Source organism: Poecilia reticulata, chromosome 10, assembly GCF_904066995.2.
Source record: "Poecilia reticulata chromosome 10, P_reticulata-male-v2, whole genome shotgun sequence".
Taxonomy (NCBI): Eukaryota; Metazoa; Chordata; class Actinopteri; order Cyprinodontiformes; family Poeciliidae; genus Poecilia; species Poecilia reticulata.
The window spans coordinates 27,744,217-27,766,629 of NC_088839.1; the positions used below are offsets into that span (position 1 = coordinate 27,744,217).

A 22,413-nucleotide genomic window follows, 5' to 3' on the forward strand; every position below is an offset into this window, starting at 1 on the left:
TAATTTCACACCTTTAAGTGATTTGTGCAGTCTGTTGATTTTTGAATGTGTAAAAATTACATATGACATGATAATGAATGGACAAGTGACGTTAACACAATGTGAATCACTGAGCATGGCAAGCTCTCATCCTGAGAATGTTCAACCAATTTTTGAAATTTCATTTAAATGAGTCTCTTTAACATTACTTCAGTAGCTGCCACATAAAGTACAAAATATTTGAATATGAATACCTGTAAGTATTAGTAAGTTGTATAGTGCTATGGAAACCATACAACTGATAGGGATCTGACTGCATGGATTTTACTTGATTGATAGGATTAGTTTTCATCATCTTTTTAAAATCAAAATAATAAACAATATTTAACATTTTCTGATGTGTCTTCTTGTTCTCCACTGAAGAGGTTGTTTGTGTTAACCATTAAAGTGATCTGCACTACAAAGAAGAAAACCTGACAAAATTAATATAAAATTACCAGATAAAATTGATAGGTCAACAAAGCATCAAATGCTCTTCCATCTCACTGTATTAAGGAAACACAGTTGTGTTGTGTACATCATAAACACAGCTGCTAAATGAACAACTGCCTAGGAAAACAATAGATGCTGGCTAAACTTCTCATAGTTGAAAAAAAAGGGTTGATTCTAATAATACAGTGACCTAAAGGCTTAATTTAATTGACAAGCTAATCTCTAAATATTTTTAATTTACATGCATATGCCAGTTGTGATGTTTATGTTGCATTTTCTCATTGCTTTTAAATAGTTTTTCTTTTATCCTGTCTTGCAGACATGGATTACACTGTTTATGTGGCATAAAACTGCAGCACTTATGTCTGATTTAGTGTTATTAACTAACTTTAAATATCGTCACCTTTCTAAAATAATGACCTAAGTCATTTTTTTTTTTTTGCCTCAAGTAATTTTGGCAAAAAATAAATAAATAAAAATGCCTTTTGGGAAAAAATGACTTAGGCCATTGTTTTAGGAAGGTATCGATGTGGATAACATGTGGCTGAAGAAACTATTCATAAATCTATTGGATTTTCTTATCAGTGTGATCTTTGTAAGGCATTCATAGTATAAATGCTTCAGGCCATTGCATTTTCAATTTATGCTAAAATCTAAATTGACAAAACTAGAGTGTTTCTGGTTACTCTATCACACAGTTTAACCCCAAACTCAAAATGTATTTAAAATTGCAACATATTATTAAAACAGTGGAAGAAAGCTCAATTTATTTACCTGTTTCTTCATCAATAGAGAAAACTCCAAGCCCAGAGCCATCGCTGATATGGTATCTGACCACTGCATCTCGACCCAGATCTTTGTCTGAAGCCGAGACCATTACCACGGATGTCCCCACTGCTGCATCCTCCATCACTGCCGCTTCATACACAAACTCTGTGAACACTGGCTTGTGGAGGTTTTCATTGACATCCAGAACCTCAATTTCCACAAAACAGGACGACGACAAGGAGCGAGGGAGGCCGTGGTCCACGGCTTGAACTGTGAGATTGTAAGCTGGTTGCCTCTCAAAGTCCAGCTCACGTTCCAGGGTCAAAGTTCCAGTAGAGGAGTCAAGATGAAAGATCCCACCCTCTGTGCTCATTAGTCTGTATGTGACAAGACCTCCACTACCTAGGTCTAGGTCTACAGTCTCCACCCAGACAAGCAGAGTTCCCACAGGAACATCTTCTGCAACTTTTATATGATAGACTTTTGGCACAAATTTAGGTGGGTTGTCATTTATATCCTCCAAAATCACCACTAGGTTAGTGGTAGAGAACAACTGAGGACCAAGTCTGGCTTGATCTCTGGCTCTGACCCAGAGGTCATGTCTGGGAGAGTTCTCTCGATCCAATGGACCCGTCACAATCACCTCTCCAGTCAGTTCATCAACTCTGAACGTGTCAGTCGGAGTCAGGAAGGAGTATAGGACATTTCCATTAAAATCTGTGTCAACGTCCACTGCTCTGGCTCTGAAGATAACAGAGTCTTTCTCAGCGTTTTCAGGTACTCGAATCACATATCTGGGCTGATCAAAAACAGGAGGGTTGTCGTTGACATCTACTACATTTACAGCGAGCAATTTCCAGGCAGATGTTTGTGGTGTTCCCAAGTCATAAACTGTAATGTTCAGGATGTAGAACTCTTTGGATTCTCTATCCAGGGGGCAAGCTAAACGAAGTTCTCCAGAAAACGTGTCAATAGCAAAACATCCATCTTCATTCCCTGTTGATATTGCATACACCAGCATACTGTTATAGCCAGAGTCCATGTCTGTGGCCTTGAATTGGAGAATGGTTGAATTAAGTGTGTAGTTCTCAGGAACATCAATAGAACTGGGAATGCTCTTAGCAATTTTGGGAGAATGTCTGTTAGTGATGTGGATATCTGAGAAAGACTCTTCTTCTTGGTTGATTAAAACTGGCTTTATTGACTCTATTAGTTTATCAGTCATCTTTTTAAAAATGCCTGTTTCCAAGCAGCTCACTGTTGCATTTTCACCTTTGTTTGTGACAGTTACTCTTACAACTGAGACTTCAGAGTGATGCTTTCCATCTGAAGCAACAACTCTCAGGGTAAATGAGCCCTCCTGTGGGGGAATTTGCTTTTTAAGAAAGATTGAACCAGAAATGGAATCAATGCCAAAGATTTGGGCCTCGTTCCCTGACTCTATTATGTACTGGAGCTGCTGCAGCTCATCTAAATCAATGGCCGAAATCTCAGCAAGTATGTGTCCCACTTTTAAATCAAGTGGTATCGTGATGTTGCAGCCGACTCTTTCAAACAGAGGGGTGTTATCATTCAAGTTGTTCAGGGTTATTGTCACGGGGCATTCGCTGACCTGACTGAAGGGGCTGCCACTGTCCGAAGCCCAGACTCTTAGGTGATACCGTCGTTTCATAAGTTCATAGTCTAGGTGTTCAGAGGTTGAGATAATGCCTGTAAATGAGTCTATAGTGAAAGGTAAAGGTCCAGAACTCGCAATAGAGTAGGTAACAAAGCCATTTTTACCTTCATCAATATCAGAAGCAGCGACTTTTAGAACGCTGCTGCCAACAGGCATGTTTTCATCCACTGTAGCCTGATATGAGGTTTGTCTGAACTGCGGATTGTTATCATTCTCATCAGCAATCTTGACCACAATATGAGTCTCTGCTTCACCATGATTGGCCACCACATCAAATTCATATCGATTTTTTCTCTCGTAGTCAAATTTTTCTGCTGTTATGATAATCCCAGTTTTGGGATGGATTTTAAAATTCAAGCTGTCTGGATTGTTTTTGATGCTGAATGTAACATTTTGATAAAATGAAGTGACAGAAACTTTAGTCACATGAGTTTTAGGAGGGGAAAACTCGCTTAAGGTGACAATATAGGTGTCCTCTAGAAATGTTAAAGGCCAATGAGGACCTGCTGGAATGTGAATTTTTGTAATTGGAGACAGAAAGCTTGGAGAGCTCCTATCTTTAGCTTGAAGGGACAAATTCAGCCCAAAAGGACTTTGAGACCAAACAATCCTCTTTGTTGAAATCACTTGGAAGTCCATGTTTTGCACACCTGAAGGGATTATCTCAAAACACTGGTGAGAATCCCCATTTACGATATGAAGAGATTCCACGGGCTTGACTCCTGCTTCAACGTGGATGCTGATATCTACCTCTCCATCTGCAGACACTTTGGGTTTTGGGGGAGGTGTGATGACTGGAAACTCCTTTGGCATCTTTTGTATGTTGACTGTGACACGAGCAGTGTTTCCAAATTTTTGGATGCCTGATATCTTTTTTGTTCTGTCTTCTGCTAATACTGTGAGGTCATACCTCTGCATCTGAGTGTGATTGAGCTTCTTGACAAGGGTGACCACGCCTGTGAATGGATCGACAGAAAATGGATGAGCTCTGCTTGTGAAGGAGTAAAAAAATTCAGCATTGGTTCCAATGTCAGCATCTGTTGCGCTGACTTTGACCACACTCGTCTTGAGTGGAGTGCCTTCCGTTATATCCACATTGTACGACGCGGGATAGAAAAGAGGCTTTAAGTCGTTAGTGTCGAGCACGTGAATAAACACCTTTGTCTTAGCCTGTAATTCAAAAGTGCTTTCTGTTGCTTCCACTGTGAGAGTGTAGCTGTCTCTGACCTCCCTGTTCAGCAGAGCTGAGTTACTGCTGCGAGTTTTGATCCTAAGAAAGCAGAAATCCCCCACTGATAGAGCCTCTGCTTGGAAGAAGTCTTCATCGTCACCTGCAACGATGTTATATTTGATGTCCCACAATAGGTCTGTCAGCGGAATACCCATCTTCACAGGGATCTCTACATACATCCGCGGGGCAGAGTTTTCATTGATAGTGGCATTGTAAAGATGGTGTGTGAAGCTTAACAGAGAGGTGTCTTTTCCTTTTCCCATTACTCCATGGCACTTTGCTACAAGGAGAAATGTCACTAAAGTGAAGAGTTTTGTTCTTGATATTGCCATCTTCAGTACCTCGTTGTCTGACCTCAGACCTGTGAGAAGGAAAAACAGGAGTATTAAAGGATGTATTAAACTTTAAATGAGGAACAAAAGACGCTTTGAAGCTAAAACAATGGAGTCCTTTGCTCATGTTTGTATCGACTTGTTCATCTGCACATAATACACTTGTAGTCATAACTAATACCCACATTATTATGTATACACGGTACAGAGCCACACGACAGCAGAGAGGAGGCCTGTGGCGTGTTTGACTCGTCCTAACTTGCCCATACAGAAAAACTGTAAAACAAGTAAAACAGAGCAGTGTTTCAGGGCCTTCAAGCTGTTTCAGACAGGTGGCTTCTAGATCCCTTCCTCATAATTATTCCTTTGGAGAACGAGAACTAGAAAAAAATAATTGACGCGATTCTCTCTAAGCTTCTTCTTTGGCAGAGGGATTTATTGTTCGATGACTTGGTGTTTTGCAAATGACATCAGAGGGTTAAGCAGGGATCTTAGTTTAAATGGTTGCACCAGTAACAGCTGACATGAATCACCAAACTGCTGCATTCATATCATATTCGACGCAAGACTCTGAAATGTTAGACAAAGATGGCAATTAGAACAGTTTATATTGACCCCACTGCATAGTGCTTAATTATTTCTTCAAGATTGTGCTTCTTTTTAATTATTGTTCATTAAGCCAATGATGACTTATAAATGATTAGCCTAGCAAATATCGTTTGTCTGTACAGAATTATACAAGATAAGTAACTTATTGAAAAAAACATTTCCCTGAGCTGAAATTTTAACTTTAAAATATTTCAAGATAAATGAATAAAATGATAAAACTGAAAATTTCTAAGTTATAAGAATGCACAGCAAATTAACATCTCAAACTCAACATTTATTTGTTTTCAAACCATTTTTTCTCATGAAAAATTATTTCAGGCATGAACTTAAAGAAAGTTTTTCTTTCACAATATTGTAGGCAACGTTAAATTTTATGATCATCTTTCCCTTTTCTGATGATCTGGTTACTCCTGCCTGAAACCAAAAGGCAGCAGGTAGAGGACACAGTATAGCACGTCATTTATTGCATTGTGCTTTGAGGCTGTTTCATTAACAAGTACTGGTGAATAATCAAAGGACTACCTCCAAAATCTGAATCTTGAAATGTCCCACAGCATTAAACAAATATAAACCTTCTATAATGATCTTCTGAAAACACCAAACTAAATCAAAAAAAAAAAAAAATTATGGACTAAACTCTAAGGCCAAGTTGGTGCCACAAAATCCGAAGCTTTATGAAATAAAATGACATCAGACTTATATAGTGCTTTTGAGGACAGGGAGAGACAGTTTACATAAAATCAGTCATTCCCATTCATGCACACATTTATATGCCTTAAATCGACTACCAATTTTCCCAAGAAGAGGAGTTACATATCCAACCAGACTTGCTAAAAGTTTTGGAAAAAGCATGTGATAAAAACTAAAATTCAATTGAGGGAAGTTTAATCAAATATCGTTAGAGTTAAATATTTTCGTATTCAGTCACCTTGAAGAAAGAATGAGTCCAACAAGTAACATGAAGCCACAACTTAAAAATTAAAGTTTTATGCTCATGGTGAGTTTATGTGCAGATTCCAGTGCTTTGCTTTCACTTTCAACCTCTTCATGTCTAACGGTGAGAAAAAATTAATTCTGACATTTTGCTGTTGTAACTTATCTGAAAAAAAATCTATGTTTTTCATACCATGATGTTGTTGAAAAAATTGCGTAACCGATGCTATCAAAAATCACTGAAACTACGATTAACTTAGATCCAAATAAGATTTTAACATTCCATGGTTGGGTTGATGTTTTTCTTCAGGGCAGGTGCAGCGTTTTCTTTAACCACAAAGACATAAAAAAAGAAAAATCAACACTCGTTTCATGGAGTTAAACGCTAATTCATATTAGGATGTCTCATTTTACCGTATGAACTTTACTTGTGAACAGCACTGTGGACCCTAATCCACCGAAGTTTTCACTGTATATAACCATAAAATACCAATGTTAAGATTTATAGATTTTTAAAATTGCATTGTAATTAACTACTATGACATCTTAAGGTTGTTACAGAATCTACTTTTTTGATTAGGTATTATCACAACAACTTTTTTTTTGTCAACAAATGAAAAGAAAGGATACGTATGTAGGACCAGAGAGGTACTGAAAAACTAACTTAGTAGTTTCAGAAAAGATACAAAAAAATAACAAAACACCATAACAGCAGAACGCCATATGAACAGGAAGAAGTTAAGCTGTCATAGCATTAATTTTGTGAATTTACAAAGTTTTTTAGCTATTATTTGTACACAATCAGTTAAAAATCAGAAAAATACTTGGAGCAGATCAAAGATTTACTGACATCAGAGGAATGAAACACAACTCCATGCATTGTATTCATGCTTATAGAAAAAGCTACCTGACACCAGTCTCATATCACTGGAGCATCCAGTTATATGAATAAATGTGACAGAAGCAAACAAAGAATGTTTACAAAAACCTGTGTCATATTTTAAACACACAATCCATGTGGGATCGGAAAACACTGCTCTGGTACACAATATGCTGAACATGCAGGTGTTTGACTGGCGCTGGTGGTTTCAGTAACGGATTCCAGGTATGTGGGATTTTATCTTGGATCGTTCGGTGACAGGTATTCAGATTATAACCGTCATGGTGCCACTTGGATTTCAGCTTCTATCTAGGGAATCTTATAAGCTTAGAGAAAATAAGGCATTTCAGATCTACAGCACGGAACTTTTTTCCAGATATTTTGTCTTTTACCACCACTAAGTGTCTTACTCGTAATTTATAATGTTTGCTTTAGCATATGACATTGTGCTCCACTTCAATAATAAGGATTAACGGCATAGATATTCTATGTCATTAAATAGCCATTGACACTATAGGTAACATATTTTGATGTACATAGTGATGCAAAGCATATTAATTAAGGAAACATTTACTGTAGTTACTAATAAATGGCACCGTAAACTAAACCCGATTCCAAACAAGTCTTGTAAAACCAGAATACATTATAAAATACTAAAGGTAGTTTTAATATTCATCTTTTTGACTTTTGACGTACAAGTAATGACCAATGGTTCAATACTTCTTGTAATTTAACTTGCCTGAGCATTCAATGCAGACCATTGAATGCTCTTTAGCAACACAATATCACACAGCAGAAATACAAATATTTGTTCAGCTAAAGGTAAATCCTTTAATGAGCAACCAGAGGAGGGTGATTTAAGAAGGAGATGAAGATGGATTACTGTCTGACTACAAACAGCGTTCTGTTCAAGTATAATGTACCTTATATCAAACACGTAATGAATCCAACAAATCAGCCCTGTTTGCTTTGTCATCCCTGGCTAATAGATGTTTGCTCTCATAAACTGCAAAGGGGTTAGGTGTGTGGAAGCCGCCTTGACTGTTCAGAATCTTTCAAACCACGTAGCTTGACAAAAACAAAACTACTGACTTTCGGTTCTCCTAGTTTTGAGCTTGTCAGTGACTTTCACATCTTTTCATGTTTATTCTTAAAACCTTTCATCAAAAGCTCTGCAGCTCTGCAGGGCAGAGGCCTCAGGATGTTACTGTTGGTTCAACTCACAAACAAACTAACACCTCCCTCCTTCTGTGTGCTCCAGCAGGCGACCTGCAGCCACATGTTCGGCTCCAGCTTGCTGGGTCACATTTCGACATCACCCCACATGCCTCCCAGCGTAGAAGGGGAACTGTTTTTGCAGCTTTTCTTCACCCCATCAACGATCTCTGTCTGTCAGTGAGAGCATGATCAGCTTGTACTTTCTGCTGTGTTGAAACCTACAACAAACTCACACACTGTTAAACACAATGCAGGCAAGTTCTTTGAAGTTTAAAAGCACTTGTTCTGCCAAATATTTTTGACATAGTGGATTACCACCAGCAGGTTCAATATTTTTAATGTTATCTTTCATATCATGTATAGAAAAAGATTCATGATATGCACACGTATGCTGGTAGATCTTGCAATCGACCTCTATTTCAATGCAGCTTTTGAAAATAAGGTATATTAGGTAATTCTCAATTTTTCAGTGAAACATGATTTCACTGCAAGTGCAGCTTTCATAACGTACTGGATGTTATAAGAAGCATCAACAGCTCTGCAGATGATGCTCGTCTCTGATGTGAAATAAAAAACACTCAAACAGATAAAGAAGCATGTATTACAACTTAAAATGCTGACAGCAGATTAATATTCTGCTTCTAAATTCTGAGGTAGCCGTGAACTAGACATTAGGACATTAATCATGGGGTTTCCATTTTATCTGTTATTTATGTGGAGGGAAGGATGGCTATTTATGTAATGCAAGTACACAAAAGATGTATCCTGAAACATATGGACCTACGTTACACATTTTTATTTTCTATTCTTTTGTTTACTTTTAATGTCTCTTTAAATTTTGATGCGTTATTTTACTGGTTGTAATATTTGAAACTTCTATATACTTTTAAATATTAATTAAAAGATTAATTAAAATTTGATTAATCTTTAATATTTAATTTGCAACACAATTTTGAATTTATTTGTCCTTGTTAGATGAACAAAAATAATGAAAATAATGAAATAAGACACATGGTATACAATTGTCCCGGGCTATATTACATTGCTTTAAGCATTCGTTTATTTGTTTTTGACTAGTCCATGTCTTAACTTGGGCATTTTTTTAATCTGCATAAATGAGGAAAATTCTGTTCCTTAGTCAAACTAATCAATGCACTTTTTCATTTCAAAATGTGGGTTTTGTACTCATTTACCTTGAGTGAATATTAGAATTCAAATTTATCTTGATGCATATGAAATGTTTAATGGTCAAGCCTCATCACCTGCATTAGAGTTCATAAAAGTGCAGGTCCTTGTCAGAGAGCACTGGAACATCACATCACTGTATGGCCACCAGGGCAGGTGTTAGCCGTTCAGATTATAGTTTGCTCCTGTCATGTCAGTCAAAATGAACTATACTTATGAATTCTGAATTGTCATTCCCTATAAAACTAAAAGCCATTTGACTGTTTAGTACGTAAACACACAAACTTTTCATATTGATGATATTAACCATTTCACTGACATGAATATGTGCTTTTAAGGAAAGAACTATCCTCAAAAGCACATTCCCAGAACATCTAGTCCATCCAGCAAGCTTTGAGTCTCCCGTTGTTCTCCAGTTGGGACTTGGAAAGAAATCCTCCAAAGTGAGACATGCAGGAGGGCAGAAGACAACCTGATGAGATACATTAAGCACCAAATCTGACTGATGATCACAGTTTTGCCACCCTACAGAGAAAGCTCATTACCTGTAACTGGAGTCTAATTCTTTGGTCATGATCCAAATGACACATCAGTTATAGACTCATTGCTGAAGATCAAGCCCCGATTTACGGAAGAGGATTAGGGCCACTGGAAAAAAACAACAACAAAAAAACCTTCTGACTTTAATCTCAGAATTCTGAGAAAAAGTCAGAATTTTGAGATTAAAATCAGAACAGTTTTTTTTGTTGTTTTTTTTCCAGTGGCCCTAATCATCTTCCGTACTGATCTGTCTACATTACTCTTGCTACAACTAGTGGAGAAAACACCAAGAGCCCTCAACTGCTTCACTCTAGGCAGAGATTCATGGAGGACGACTGGTAGGATAAATAATTGATGCCACTCTACTAGTAATCTATTAGAGAGGAATAACTGTTCAGTCTCAAGTGAATACTTCCATTTCATTTTTGTTAAATGTGTAAACATTGTACATTTGATATGAACGTTGTGCTTGGCAAAAGCACATTTATTGCTTTCCTTTTTTGAGAATACTTTATAATATCAAGACTTATATTTGCCAGATGTTTAGATGAGTTACAAAAAAAGACACCTGCCTCAATGTAAAAACTCATTTTTTGTAGAAATAACTTATTTGAATGTCAACGAAATAGACCTGGACTGAACTTTTGTCTTTTGTGTGGTTTACTTTTATTCTATGATTACTGTTCTGAACCATTTAAGCATCTTATGCAAAAGATGAATTGTTCTTGGACTGTAAGTGTCTGAGAAGCTTGACCTCTTTATTAAACTCCAAAGGACATTTGTTTTGTAATGTGGTCCAAAACTTAATGTTTCAGACAGCAATCTTATTTTATTTTCAGTACTAAATAAAAAAATACTTGTGTGGCATTTTGGAGTAGAATATATTCAGAAAACAGGTCATTAATGCAAGCTTGTTCTCTCCAGCACAGAGCTTTAGTGCATTCATTGAGAAGGAATCCATTTCCTGTGTGATAACAACCACGTTGATGAGATGAATCAAGCATCTGCATGCCTGCAAGTCTGGCACTGAAAACCCAGAACTTTATGACAAAACTATAAGACAGGAGTAAAAGGGTTCGTACCTTGCAGCTAGCATTATCTCTGTCTGTGTTCTATGTGTTGAAATAGTTGATGAATAAAAAACGTCATTGTCTTCCTTTTGTCCCTGAAAATTATACAGCATTATGCCTTTTGCTGTTGCTTGTGCAATTGTGTTCTTCACATGAAGTTTTTTCCTGTTTTTTTGTCAAAAAAAAAAAAAAAGAAAAAGAAAGAAAAAAAAAAGGAACAAAGTGATTACACCCCTGTCATTTAGAAGAAAGAAGAGAAAACAACTTGGCTCTAACACAATATATCAGTAATCACATCAAGAAGCTGCTTTGGATCTGGGTGTTTTAAAAAAAGGGGAAGAAAAAACAGATCTGGAGCGTATTTCTATAAAGTCAAATTGAGATTCATCTGTATATCTTATTTCAGTAAAACTGATCTCTGTTTCTCAACTAAATATATAATATATACAGTAACTCTATAGTTTTTTTATATATATACAACACTATAGTTTGTATAGAAATGTGGTATTAGAAACTCCACTGATTCCGTGCTAACTTTGTGTGGAAAAGTATAGGATACATGCGCACAGCTAAGATACAAGTTTGACTGAATAAGATTTTATCATAGCAGTTTCTTTTTCCTGATTTGCATGCCAGGTGTCTTCCAAATTTGCATGGCAGTTATCAAACAAGGATGAGTTACATTTTCACTAATGGTTTAAGATCATGCAGGGGACAGAGCAAACATGAAGAAGAAGGTGCTTTGGTCAGATGAGTGCCTACAAAATCATCCGCAACGCTCCATCTCCACTATCAAACTTAGTAGCTGAATATGAGCAAAAGCCACATTTTCATATTTTTATTTGTAAAAAGATTAACTGCTTAGAGTGGATTTTTTTTTACGTGCTAGGAATTACTTTCTGTTTTCCTCTTTAGAAAACGACAGATTTGTTTTTATATGTTATCCCTCATTGTTTTTAGTGTAGTCATTAATATGTCCTCTTCTGTTTTTGCATGATTGTCAAGTTCAATTTCCTTTGTATCTATTATGAAAACAACACCTTTAGGCTTTACACCGGTACAATCCGTGACAGTAATGAGTTTGTGATGGAATAGTAGGCCATGAGGGATGAGGAGCATTCACCTGGTGTCAGTCTATTAACTGTTCACTTTTTTATCAAGATGAAAGAATAAAGCAACATTTTCTTTTGAATACAAAAGATGGCCAATGCTTTTCATCTCTGCTGGGAATCACAGAGAAAAATGACCCCAAACTGTCACTGTAGACAATTAGGCGTTACAGTGAGAATTAATGGCAGGCGGTTCCAATCAAATTAGAAATTGTTACAAAAAACAACAAAAAAAATCATGCAGATCATCAACATTACAGGCCATGTTCAAGTTCCCTTGTGTCTGAAAAAGTGACAAGGGAAGAGTGGTTAAGCTACAGCAAACATAAATGATACAAGGAAGAATTTCTAACCAAATTTTAAAACTATTGTTCATTAAATATGTTGCTGATTTGGATCAAAAATATAAAAATATTCCAGTGTTGTATATGAAAAAAGGTTTTTCTTCAGCTGAAAAGAACCTGTCATGATTTCTCTGAATTCCTACATGTAGGTTTAGATGCAAATGATCAGGGGGTTGGTTAAACTCACTGCCTTCTTTGGAACAGAATGGGTCATTCTCAGCTGTGTGGGAAAACCTGATTTAAGTCTAACTACACGTACTCATATTATGCAACATACTGTGCCATAAAAAAGTATTCTTCCTGTTACAAATGCAATTTTCCTTTTTGCTTAAATGGTTGCCAAAAATGTTAAACATTGGACAAAGATAATCATAGTAAATTTATGAAGAGCCTTCCGAATAATGAGTTTCTAAAAGAGCTATAAAGAAGCCTGACCCTCTGGAAATATGATCGCTCCCCTTGGTAAATCATGAATCAGCTGAATGGCCCCATTTTTCCTTTGACAACTATGTTCAACTTCATTAGCCAGGCCCAGACCTGAATTCTGGTAAATCTGTACAATCAAGAACTCAGATGAACAGAATCTACTTGGCGACAAGAAGTAGAACATGAAACATTTATGTATACAGTATATAAAAAGACATCTAAAGAAGCTCAAGAACAGGTCAAAAGCAAAGTGATTGACATCTGTTTCACCGGAAAATAAAACAAAGCTACTTCAAAGACTACTTATATAGCTCATTTTATGTGAAAACATGCAAGGTATTAACATTTACCAACACACATCCACAAGATATAATTGCATACATGCATACCAAGAGATGCATGTATTGGTATGCAAGACATGTATTTCATTCCATCCAAAGACAAATGCAAATCACAGCTTACCCTGATTTGGACAAAAACATGTAACTAAATTTCCATTGCTTATGGATAGTAATAATTTTATAGATGGATATCAGATTAATGTATCTCTTGTATAATGAGGAGCAAGCGATTTAATGCTTTCAGCACAAGTAAAGGATTTTAAATTTGATTCTGGTTTCTACAGGTTGCAAGTCCAAAGTTTTATGTATTATGCTTTGACCTTTCAGTGCCTGTGTTTTATAATAAATGTAATGCTGAATTTAAAAGTCATGTGAAGAGGCCATAGCAATAATCCAGCCCACTTGTGACAAATGCCTGATTTATTCTTTACTTGTGCTTATAAATAACTTTTAGCTTCCTTCTTTTTGTCTGACAAAAGGCAGATTTAGTAATAAAGCTTATATGGATTTTGACATTTAGATTATTACACCCAAATCTCTTGTATCAACAAGGATGCAGAATAACATCTAAAGCATCATCGGCTTCAGTTTTCTCTCTTAAAATCTCTTCAGGATTAAACAATAAGCAAGAAACAATATACAATTTGAGAATATCAGTTGACAAATTATGGTAGTTCTGTGATAGTTTGAAGACTCTTTTCTGCTTCAGGAAGATTCACCTTCATTGATGGAACCATGGATTCTACACTAGAAATGGTTGGTTACAGTCAGCAGTTCACAGCCTCAGTCTTGAACACATTTGGGTTATGCAAAATGAGAGGGATGTGGAGCTTCATTGTCTGTGACCTTGAAAAAGCCAATCATAGTCAAAAACCTTGCAATGTTGCTAAATCAGAAAGATTCTCACAAAGAAGAGTGGGCCAGAGATCCTCCACAAGGAATTTAAAGACTGGTTGCTAGTTATTGCCAATAGTTGAAAGCAGTCGTTGGCGCCAAGAGTTGCACAACCAGTTATTAGGTAAAGGGGGCGATTACTTTATGACACCAGGCCAAGAAATGAAATGATCCATTGAAAACAGTTTTGTTTTTTATTTACTCAGACTGGCAAGGTCTGATAATACAAAAATCTTATAAAATTATTGTAAATAACCTAAAAGTAATTCAACAGTAGTGATGATCCTAAACTGGTTGATTCAAGTAAATATTGGGATTATCCAGATTTTGTCCAGCATTCATGTTTTACTTCAGGAAGTTAATGTTTCAAAATATCATTTTGGCCTTTTCAATTGTTTGGGTTTATGCTAATGAGTGCACACTGTTCACAGCCATTGTAGTGTGACTCAGTTGGTTCAGCTGAGTGTGTGGCTCTCTGCTATAATTATTGTAATTTTTGTGTTCCTAACGACTGTGTGGTTACTCCTGGTTGTAAAATAATCTGCCCATCAGGTATAAGATAATTGAAGGTACTGATGATTCTGTAAAAACAAACATGCAATATGCCTGATTATATAAGCACATGGAGAGGTCTTCCTTCTTTTAAACAGCAAATGAGTCTTTGGGTGATATTTGGGAGTTAGGGCTGGACAAGTCTCTGTCTTGTTATTTGAGAGAAATGCCTTCAAGCACTTTGTTCTCACTTTATTACTTTTTCCTGAATGATTCTTATCAGTTCACAGCTCTGACCTCTGACTTCTGAGCTAATGACTCCAGTTGGCAGTAAGATTTATTCTCCTGTTGACTTTATCTAAAAAGATGACATTACAACCACTTTGAAGGTACAATCTTAACCCGTTTAATCCCTTTTTTTTCCAGCGATACAGGCAGGAAGTAAAGAGGTCTGGTCATGTGACCTTTCACACTAGATACATCGAATTGATATTGCTTAGACATTATTATTTGACTTAAAAACTCCAATTAGTTGCTAAAAGTCAAAACAATTCTTTTAGAGGTTCAGAAGTAAGAAAAAATGTCTGGCAACAATTGTTGCCGGTGGGATTAAACGGTCAATTTTCCATGTCTGTTTTCCTTCAATTAAGGAAATTTGGGTCACGTTTTAACGAAGTAAAAAATGTTTTCTGTCTCCACGACCATAAAAACTTAACCATATTGCATGACCTGAAAAGTACCAACACTTTTTTATTTTTTTTTATTTTACTTTCACAGTCAATGCCATTGTTGGAGTTCACTGAGATCAGACTTCTTGGATTAAGTTAGGGCGAGGTTATGATGCTAACCCCTGTCTGGAATTAGAGAGGGGCATGGCGTTCACTTTACCTCTCTCACACCCACAGTAAGTAAGGCTTTAACTTAAGCTTTGAGGTTGTCCTGTAATAAGTCCCTGCTTTTCTGGTCCAAAAGCAGTTAACCAACAGCAGGAGTTTAAGGCATCCAATCAACCCCTGAGCATCTTTATAACTCAATTTAATGTATTTGGTTTTCATATAAATGTTTAGTTTTTTTTAGGTTTGGATGACTCTTATTTTGGACTTCAGTGCCTTCGATTTTCTTCTGCTCTGATAAACTCTGCATAAAGGAGCAGCAGAATGTTACTGTCGACACAATAGCTTATGAACTGTGAAATTGAAAATTTCAGGAAAATAGTCCAGGTAGGAAAAGCCTGTCAGGTGCTTCATCATGCTATCAGGATGGCTCAATAAAGTTTTGCAGGTCATACATCAAATCTGACTCAAACAATCTGTGCATTAACTCTGCTCTTTTATACAAAGCCTTAAGCATTTCCTATCAATACAAACTCCAAAGATTAAATGTTTTTGATGACTAGAATAGTTATATTAAGCTCCTGGGTACACACAGTTTTATGAAAGCCAACCAAATTATTCTGATTTCTCAGTATTATGACATGGATTGACTCTCTTTTAGCATTAAGTTAACAAACAGTTACATTTTCTCTGAAATGCACCACACACAAGCAGTGGAACATTAATAAACCACATAATTTATATAACATTAAGTTTATAAAAGTGGAGGACTCTTGTGGGCTCCCTTCTTTGGTTCTTGGCACTAGATAAAAATAATAAAAATAGTGATGAAATCATGAGTCAGTAGAAGTCTGTCCGGTGATTGCATTATGTTTTCTTAACACTGTGGCTGTCGTCCTACACACAGTGAAGAGCTGTTGGTCCACCGGAAGCAATAAGGTAAGCATGTCAAAAACAACTTAAGATTTGAACCTCGTCCTGAACCAATTGATCCCAAAGTGGTGTCAGAGATGGATCGGTTTCAGTTTGTAAGAGTGGACACCAAAATGGCTGGTCGGCAGGTTTGTGACGTTTCTATCATGTTTGACAGCCCAAACTAGAGAAGCATAAATAGTTGGTATCCTTTATGACAATACAATTTTATCTCTGTGTGAAACAGACTGCTGTCTACAGGGTTAGGTCATGCCAAGTGAAGGGTGAAGGGTTGAGTGGAGGGGTCGAGGATGTTCCTTTGAGTTAAACGGACCCCACACACAAATAAGCACCCACGCCCAGGCTTACAACGAAAGCCATAATTACAGAAAGGGTCAAGAAATGCCTCTGCAGGATTCCCAGTTAGCTTCCCTGTCACTCCTTCAGACAATTTTGACAACAGGAGTTGAGCTGGAGTGGATATGGTAGACAGATCTAGTTTTAAACTACTGAGGTTTTCACTTGGCTAATTAAGTATCTCCAATTTAGACAGAAACACAGGTCAAAAGTCCAGCAGGTTCATCTGATGGTGCATCGCTCATTTTACTGCTGGCAGTTGTGTTCATTCTTTTTCTAAAAAAATCCGAACAACCACATTATCAGCCATCAACCAGTTTTAGTTTTCCCTTAAAATCACCTGTGATGTTAGTTGTAATAATTCAACAATTATTTAAAAATAACGTAAAGTTCCATAAGTCAGACTATAACCATGGGCAAGTAATCTAAACTAAATGAAAACTGATTTACCCTTATTCTTCAAAAGGCTAAACAAAGCAACATCTGGAATTTCTTACAAAAGATGTTTGAACAAAAAGAGCAATTTGCATTAGGAACATCATTTGTCGTTATTAAAGTATTGACCATATTTCGAAGGCCATCTGAGTTTCCATTCATCACACACACCTCCGTCAATGTGTGAATGCAGTGCAAGCAGACCTTGCAGGAAAGTGACAGAAGCCAGAGGGTACACTTTCACCTCAAGACCAAACCAACTTCTGATTGAAAAAAAAAGGTTCATCTTGTTCTGTCGCTGCAAAAGATTTGTGCACATGTTCCAATCTGATTGAGCAATTCACTTTCTCACAATGTGAACCAGGTGAAAGTTGAAAAACGAAAAGCAAGGAGGAAGACGTTTTAGATGAGTGGAACTGCGTGCGCTGACTTGCGTAAAGCATGTCAGAGCTCTTTACTGTTCTCATGCAAATGTCTTAAAATTCCAAGGAAACATATTGGAATTTCTTGGAGTCACCCAAACATGCCAGATAATTCACTGTGATCTTATAAAAGCATCTTGAAGAGAAACCAACATGTTTGGTTGAGTAACATTTAAAAGGTTTGCTCCTGTTGTAGAGCAACTTTACTGTTTATACCTCCTCCAGGACGGTGTTTAGTATTACATTACAACTAAATAGCGGTGGCTCTCTTCATAATAAACAGTGTGAATTGGAGTGTAGCAGTAAACTTACCTGAGGTCCAGTTAGGCGACTCTTCCAGGAATACTTTCTCCCTTGCAAACGCTTCAGGAACTTCAAGAAAACTCTGACGGCATGGTGACAACCAGCATACTCCCACAGAGCTGTTCTGTGCAGTCCATTGGGAAAAAGAAATACACTCATGTGAAGTTGTTCAAGTTGGTGTTAGCTCCTTCAAAGTTGCTGCAGTAGAGAGCTACTGAGACATCTCAAAACCTCCCTCAGTATCTCCATCCACTCCACCCACTTTTGACTGTCCCTCCTCTCACACACACGCACACACACACACACACACGCACACACACGCTCTCTCTCCATGTGCCCAGATTGTGGGCCTCCCGCTTTTCTTGCCTGTGGGCTCAGGCCTTTGGACCAAAGCCAAATTTGTCTTGCTTCTGTGAATGTGTACATACTAGCGCCTGTGCATGTGTGAGTTTATGTGTCTTTTAGCATTTCTCACCTTGTAATTTCCTTTTTTCCGACAATTAATGTGTGTGTGTAATAGTTTCTTTACAAGAGGCTCACTGTATTGCATTATTGCATAATGTAAAAGCGCACTGACCTTGCCTGTGCCTTTACAAGGTTTGTTTTGTGTGGTTTTGGGAACTGACGGTCTGACGGGATGCCTCCATCCTTGCATTCCTTCCTTCCAACCATGACATTTGCAACACTTTGCGCTAAGACCACGGGAGTATTAAAATGTTATATTCCACTGAAATAAAAATAAAATAATACAAACAATATATAAATGTCTTCTTTCCTCTTGTTTTCATTATTTTTGGTACTTGTGTTAAGATAATTGGGATGGGGACGTGTGTACATTTGTTTTTATGTGGCTTACATAAAAACATTAGCCTTTGGCTTGATGAAACGAGTGTTTTAGTGGATCACTTTCTAAGTTGTGCAGTACGACGGTTGTGATGGAAGAGGTGTTCAATTCAGCAAGAATGAACTGTGTGATCTGGTGAATCGGTCCTTTTAAAATACTAATTCTAGAGATTCAGTACACTCAAATCATCTGCCGTTCCCATCACTAGTTTGCAAACAACTTGGTAAATTACTGCCTCCTTCTGGTTGTGAGTTTAAAAATGTGTTATTGGCAGGTGGAAAGAGAAAAACAATGATAATAACAATGTATTTACCAGTTACAAGTATTTTCCTATTGAGAAATAGGTTTGCAGCCTGTACACACATAAAATCAAAAATCATACCAAGACATCAATACATAATCAAAACAATAGTCTACTTTGTAGCAATTAACTATTTGAATACTTTGTACCTTTTGATAAGCAGACTTAATTGTAAATAATTTAATTGATAACTAAATTAGGCAAAATGGCTAAGTACTGCGAAACAACAAAATTCATTCACTAAAGTATTTTCCTTTCAGCTTATAAACACAAAATATTGAAAAACCCACCTTTCGTTGTTGAGTCACTGCTTTGTCAGGCAAAAGAGACTCTTTTCATTCGAAGAAGTGGTACTGAAAATTGTGCTTTTTGTTCACAAAAGTAAACTTTTAATGGAGGCCACACACAAAGTCGTCTTTTCTGAACTGATGATTATGGGTATTACTATGATTAAAACCTAATAAAAAAGGGGGTTATTCACTGTTTGTCTGTGTTTGCAACAGACTCATCAGGCTTTTGTGTTGCTGTTGTGTAAACCCTGCAGGTAAGCAGTTTACGCAGCTCTGTAAGTCCTAGCTCAGGGCCATTAATGGTTAGGAATGAGGGGGGAGAACAATGTATTTTGTGGGAGGTGTATCTTATGTGTTTATCATGTCAGGCTCAAGAAACATTAAGTAATTTTGTTCAGATGAAGACCTGAAAACCTGAATATCCGCTAACAATTACCTAACAATGACCACTGATTACGTTCTCTAGGTCATCAAAATGAATTAGGGCTTATGAACAAGAAAAAATATTTTAGTTCTTTTGTGATTCACAGAAAAAGATTTATTCTGACTAATAGACTAATTATGTGTATAATACTCATTGCATCAATGGACTAAAAATTAAATGCTTGGTTTATATAGAAGGTGTCCTCTACAACAAGTCTAAACAGTTTGAATGTATGATGTGACCTCAAAAAAGTTGCTATGATTTTCAGTTTTCAGTACTAAAATCTGTCCAATTTTTTGTGACATCTAAAAAACAATTTAGAGTAATTTCAGAAGGAAAAGTAAAATAAATTAGATCAAATATAGTAATCAATTCTTGGTCCTAAATAATAATGAAAAACGAATAAGACACTTCTTTTCACAGTGTGATGCTGCAAGATGCAAAAAGACAGTAGATTTTGTGTTAACTAATCAAAGGCAGAAAAGACAAACCTGAAAATCATTTTATCCTCAAGCTCCCCATGTAGAGGTTTTCTACATAAAGAGGTTTAAAACAACTAAAAATAGAATCAGATAACTAAGTTCATCACAGTTTCAAAAGTCTTGTCCTTCAACTTTCCTGGATTAAAAAAATGTAAGATAGACAGTGCAGATTTTTGTGATTTGAAGCTAAATATTGATGCAATTCTCTGGAAAAGAACATATAATACAATCTCTATAAACAAAGAAGTTCATGATCAAGAAAATGTAGAAGAATCACCTTCAAGTTTAACTGTTAGATGAGGTGAGAGAGGAGATATTGTTCAGTCATCAGTAACCGTTTGTTTTATGAAGGACCTAAAGTTGTATTTTAGGTTTTGTTGACAGATTTTTAACATGAACTTTTAGCAAGTACAGGGGAGCTAAAGCTCAAATAAATCAGTATATTTTCTACACTACTTTGTATCTGGTTAGCATAGCTTAAACGACATTGATGGTATTTGTTAAGATAGAAAAAAACTATTATATGAATGTAAGCTTGTGTTCCTTCATTGGTTTAAGCAATTTAGAGTCAACTTCTCCTCGAGTGATGTGGAGCAGTCAAAACTAAATTCATGCCACTTGTTAACAGAGATGATGATTATTTCTTTGTTTTGTCTGTGTGGAATAAAATTGGAATCAATACTGAGCTCATATCAAGAAACCAATTGACTAAAGTGACACATAATTTGTTTCAGTTGAGATATATATATAAAGTAAGCATAAAATAGGGTTTGAGGAGCCTTGAGGAAGTCAATATGACAGAGTTTTCATTTCCATATTTATGGCCCATCTCACCCCAGTGGCTTTAAACAGTGTTTTATTTCACAGAGAGTAAGCTTCACAGCAAGCTTTACTATTTTAATGCAGAAATTACAATGTTTTGCCAACACAGGATGTGAATGAAAGTGGCTCACGCATCTCAAACCTCATCAGTGGGCAACTGTCACCAAAACAACAGCTCAACTATTTTATATAACCGAGGAGAAAAAAGAGCCCGAAAAAAAGTAAAAATGCTGAATAAATGTCTTTACATTCCCAACAAGGTCAATCGATTCAACACTCCCCAATGACAATACCTATGAACTATTGAAGTATGAACTATGAAATGTGAAGATTAACATTTAACTTTAGGCAATGCTAAACTATAGGGTTACTTTTAACTCTGTAACCCAAAGAAAATGGTTGGAAATAATGAGACACAGGTCTATAAAGTAGGAAGAACAAATTAATAAATAAAAATTAAATGTAACTTAATTGCCAATGTTGTTCTTCATGGAAACAAATTGAAAATCACAGATCTGGAGAACAACTAAAGAAGAGCAGAAATCTCAGGGGAGACAGAGAATGACAAACAGTTTGTGAATTAAAAGCTGATGAAGAAAGAATGGCAATGAGAGATGTTGGAAAATTGTTGGGTGAGTGGAGATAAACAAAAACAAAATGGGAAACAAAGGAGAGCAGGAGCTGATAAGAATAAGAGGTAAAATCAAGCCGATTGAAGATTGAAAATGTGGGTTACAAAGAGGTGGACATTGAGGTAGAGAGGATGATAAAGGAGGAGAGAGGAAGACAGATGATGAGGGGAAAACAAGGGAGGAGGCGTGATCTAGAAATAAACACCAACAGAAGGTGGGCACGAAGCCACCGGCAGCAGGTGAACCTGAGCCGAGAGCAGGAGAGCCTGGAGGAAATGAAGGCTCAAATCCACCTTATGCAACCTGCTGCTGCTACATCATGCTGCTGACGCCATACTGCTCAACATTTGCATCTACAGTGGGGGTCGCTCAGCTGATTATTATGTTCTTCTGACTGACTTACAGTTGGGTAAAATGTCACCAATGTCCCTTAACACCAAGTAAATGTCTGATTTATGCCTCATAGCTACAGTTTCACAATGACAATCCAATGACTGAACAGAACCAAAGTCTGTGATATACATAAAAACATTTATTCAACGTATTTGAAGGGAATCATGCTTTCCTTTCAATTCTTTGTGTATGCTTGCTGTGGAAAACATTTTTTCCTTTGCTAAATGTAGAAGTAAACAGTAATTTGAATTTGTTAATGATATAATTCAATTCAGACATCTTTTAAATGTTGATAATCTGGATCTGAGCTACACAATACTTTAAAACTCTAGAAGTTTTAATGCCGCCCAACCACAATTATTTAATTGGTGACAGTTTGTTTGTAATTGAAGTGCAGAGCTTTGGTTTTGATATCTTACGTTAAATGTTAAGAAATACAATG

At 36.6% G+C, this 22,413-nt stretch overlaps 1 protein-coding gene across 1 annotated transcript in view; it reads right to left on the bottom strand.

Annotated features, from left to right (window-relative positions):
- The window catches only part of fat2 (FAT atypical cadherin 2), a 98,429-nt gene extending 80,426 nt beyond the window's left edge, over positions 1-18,003 (bottom strand). Inside the window, exons 1-2 of the mRNA XM_008420846.3 lie at positions 17,793-18,003; positions 1,246-4,509 (exon numbers count right to left, since the gene is read on the bottom strand). Coding sequence (XP_008419068.2) covers positions 1,246-4,480 — 3,235 coding nt within the window. The 5' untranslated portion in view covers positions 4,481-4,509; positions 17,793-18,003. The remainder of the gene's footprint in view (positions 1-1,245; positions 4,510-17,792) is intronic.
- Between the last annotated feature and the right edge of the window lie 4,410 nt (positions 18,004-22,413).